Raw genomic sequence first — 2,837 nt, 5'->3', positions numbered from 1 at the left:
AGGGGGGGCCGAAGCTGCGGTGTCCCGGGAGGGACGGAGGGAGGATGAATCCTCCGTGTCCCGGGAGGGATGGGGCGGATAAAGGAGGGACGGAGGGAGGATGAATCCTCCGTGTCCCGGGAGGGATGGGGCGGATAAACCCGCGGTGTCGGGAGGATGAATCCTCCGTGTCCCGGGAGGGATGGGGCGGATAAACCCGCGGTGTCGGGAGGATGAATCCTCCGTGTCCCGGGATGGGAGGAGGATGAGCCCGCCTTGTCCCGGGAGAGATGGGGGGACAAAACTGCGGTGTCCCGGGAGAGATGGGCGGTGATGGACCTGCGGTGTCCCGGGAGGGACGGGGGGATAAATCCACCGTGTCCCGGGAGTGAGTGGTGGAGGATGAACCTGCCGTGTCCCGGGATAGACGGGGGAATAAACCTGCGGTATCCCGGGATAGACAGGGCCATGAAGCCGCCATATCCCGGGAAAAACGGGGGAATACACCTGCCGTGTGCCGGGAGAAACGGGCGGAGGATAAACCCGCAGTGTGCCGGGAAAGACGGGGTGATAAACCCGCGGTGTCCCGGGAAAGACGGGATGATAAACCCGCGGTGTCCCGGGAAAGACGGGGTGATAAACCCGCGGTGTCCGGGGGACGACGGGGTGATAAACCCGCGGTGTCCCGGGAAAGACGGGGTGATAAACCCGCGGTGTCCCGGGAAAGACGGGGTGATAAACCCGCGGTGTCCCGGGAAAGACGGGGTGATAAACCCGCGGTATCCCGGGAAAGACGGGGTGATAAACCCGCGGTGTCCCGGGAAAGACGGGGTGATAAACCCGCGGTATCCCGGGAAAGACGGGGTGATAAACCCGCGGTGTCCCGGGAAAGACGGGGTGATAAACCCGCGGTATCCCGGGAAAGACGGAGACCCGTGTTGCCCGGGAATACCCCCCTTGACCGCCGTATCCCGGGGAAAGCGGGCGGAGGATAAACCCGCGGTGTCCCGGGAAAGACGGGATGCAGATAAACCCGCCGCGTCCCGGGATAGGAAGGGGCCTGAAGCCGCCGTGTCCCGGGATGTCCCCCCTGAGCCCCGTGTCCCGGCTCCCTGCAGGGCCGCCCTGCTGACGGGCCGCTTCCAGGAAAGCCATGCCCTAGAGAACTTATAAATATGTTATAGAACACTGAAAAATTCATCGCCGAGGTCACCGTCGCCGAGCTGCTGAAGGCTCAGGGCTACGCCACGGCCATGGTTGGCAAGTGGCACCTGGGCTTTGGCATCAACGGCTCCTTCCTGCCCGTGCACCAGGGATTCGATCACTTCCTGGGAGTGCCCTATTCCCATGACCAGGTGAGAGGCTCCGGCTGCCTGGGGTCCTCGGTCCTGCGCGGAGGGGGTTGGGTGGGAGCAGCGCGGTCCTGGGGCGGTTTTAGGGTGGGCAGAGTCCCCTGGGAGGGGTTTCCAGCGGGGAGAGGCCGCTGTGGGACTTCACCCGTCTCCCTTGTCTTCCCTGTGCTGCGCCAGAGCTGGAATCCCAAATATTCCGTGTTTTCCAGGGCCCCTGCCAGAACCTGACCTGCTTCCCACCCGACACCAAGTGCTTTGGGACCTGCGACCAGGGCGTGGTGCCGCTGCCGCTGCTCTGGAACCGGACCATCATCCAGCAGCCCGTCTCCTTCCCCGACCTCGTGCCCCTCTACAACAAATTCTCCCGGGATTTCATCGCCGACTGCGCCCGCCGAGGCCTCCCCTTCCTGCTCTACTACGCTTCCCACGTAGGAGAGAGAGAGCGGGGATTTTCCGGGCGCTTGGGAAGGGAAGGGATGGGAAAGGGGGAGTGGGAAGGGAAAAGGGAAAGGAGCCTGAGTCCCATGCGGAGAACAAGGAAGCATCTCCGCTCCTGCCACCCCAAAATCTGCTCCTGCATGACCTGGCGTTGCTATTCCCACGCAAAACCAGATCTTATTGGGATAATGCTTTCAGGCTGCTTCTTTCTGGAGCTTCTCCCTCTTCCCTGTGCCATCCCCAGGGAAAACTTCCCACTCTGCAGCTCCCCACCCTCTCCTGGAGCTCAGCTACGTTGTGCCACCGCTGAGACTCGGGGACAAGTCTCCTCTCAGCTGATGGCTTTTGTCACCTCTCTGCACGTCCTGCCTGGGGTTGCTGCCTGTCCCTGCCTGTCCCAGCAGCAGCTGCAGCTCCAGGGGGGTTGATCCCGGTGTTCCCTGCCCTTTCCCAGCACACCCACTACCCCCAGTTTGCCAGCCGGGAGTTCGCGGGGCAGACGCGGCGGGGACCCTTCGGGGACGCCCTGGCCGAGTTCGATGGCTCCGTGGGACAGCTCGTGCAGGCCCTGCAGGAGCACGGCCTGGAGAACTCCACCCTGGTGTTCTTCACCTCGGACAACGGGTGAGGGGCTGGTTTGGGGCGGGGGAACTGGGATGGGGCAGTGCCAAGCGACCCCAGTGAGGCGCGAGGTGGGCGCTGCTCTGGAGGGGGCACAGGGCGTGACCTCTGTGTTCCTGTGACTCAGAAACCTCCCAGGCTTTGGGCCAGCAGTGTGACCCCCCCAGTTCCCTCTGTGAGTGGTGACACTGCCCTGCCCGGGTGTCTCTCCCTGCCCCTCAGGCCGAGCAGGGTGGCACAGTCACCCTGGCACCTTGTCACCGCCCCCTCGGTGGCACCAGGGAGGGACAGCGCGGCCCTGGCACCTGATGGCAGCCGGTTCTCGTCCCCAGCCCCTCCACCCTGCGCATGGCACGCGGAGGCAGCGCCGGCCACCTCAAGTGTGCAAGGGCACGGACCTACGAAGGTGGCATGAGGGAGCCGGCGGGGGCGTATTGGCCCCGCCGG

At 64.5% G+C, this 2,837-nt stretch overlaps 1 protein-coding gene across 1 annotated transcript in view; it reads left to right on the top strand.

Annotated features, from left to right (window-relative positions):
* Positions 1 to 312: 312 nt before the first annotated feature.
* ARSA (arylsulfatase A) overlaps positions 313 to 2,837 on the top strand; it is a 4,435-nt gene continuing 1,910 nt past the window's right edge. Inside the window, exons 1-5 of the mRNA XM_017727123.1 lie at positions 313 to 1,080; positions 1,164 to 1,334; positions 1,541 to 1,759; positions 2,224 to 2,393; positions 2,723 to 2,837. Coding sequence (XP_017582612.1) covers positions 313 to 1,080; positions 1,164 to 1,334; positions 1,541 to 1,759; positions 2,224 to 2,393; positions 2,723 to 2,837 — 1,443 coding nt within the window. The remainder of the gene's footprint in view (positions 1,081 to 1,163; positions 1,335 to 1,540; positions 1,760 to 2,223; positions 2,394 to 2,722) is intronic.

This window comes from Corvus brachyrhynchos, unplaced genomic scaffold, assembly GCF_000691975.1.
Source record: "Corvus brachyrhynchos isolate BGI_N302 unplaced genomic scaffold, ASM69197v1 scaffold692, whole genome shotgun sequence".
NCBI lineage: Eukaryota > Metazoa > Chordata > Aves > Passeriformes > Corvidae > Corvus > Corvus brachyrhynchos.
The sequence above is the reverse complement of the archived record's forward strand: the minus strand, read 5'-3'. Positions and strand labels throughout refer to the sequence as shown.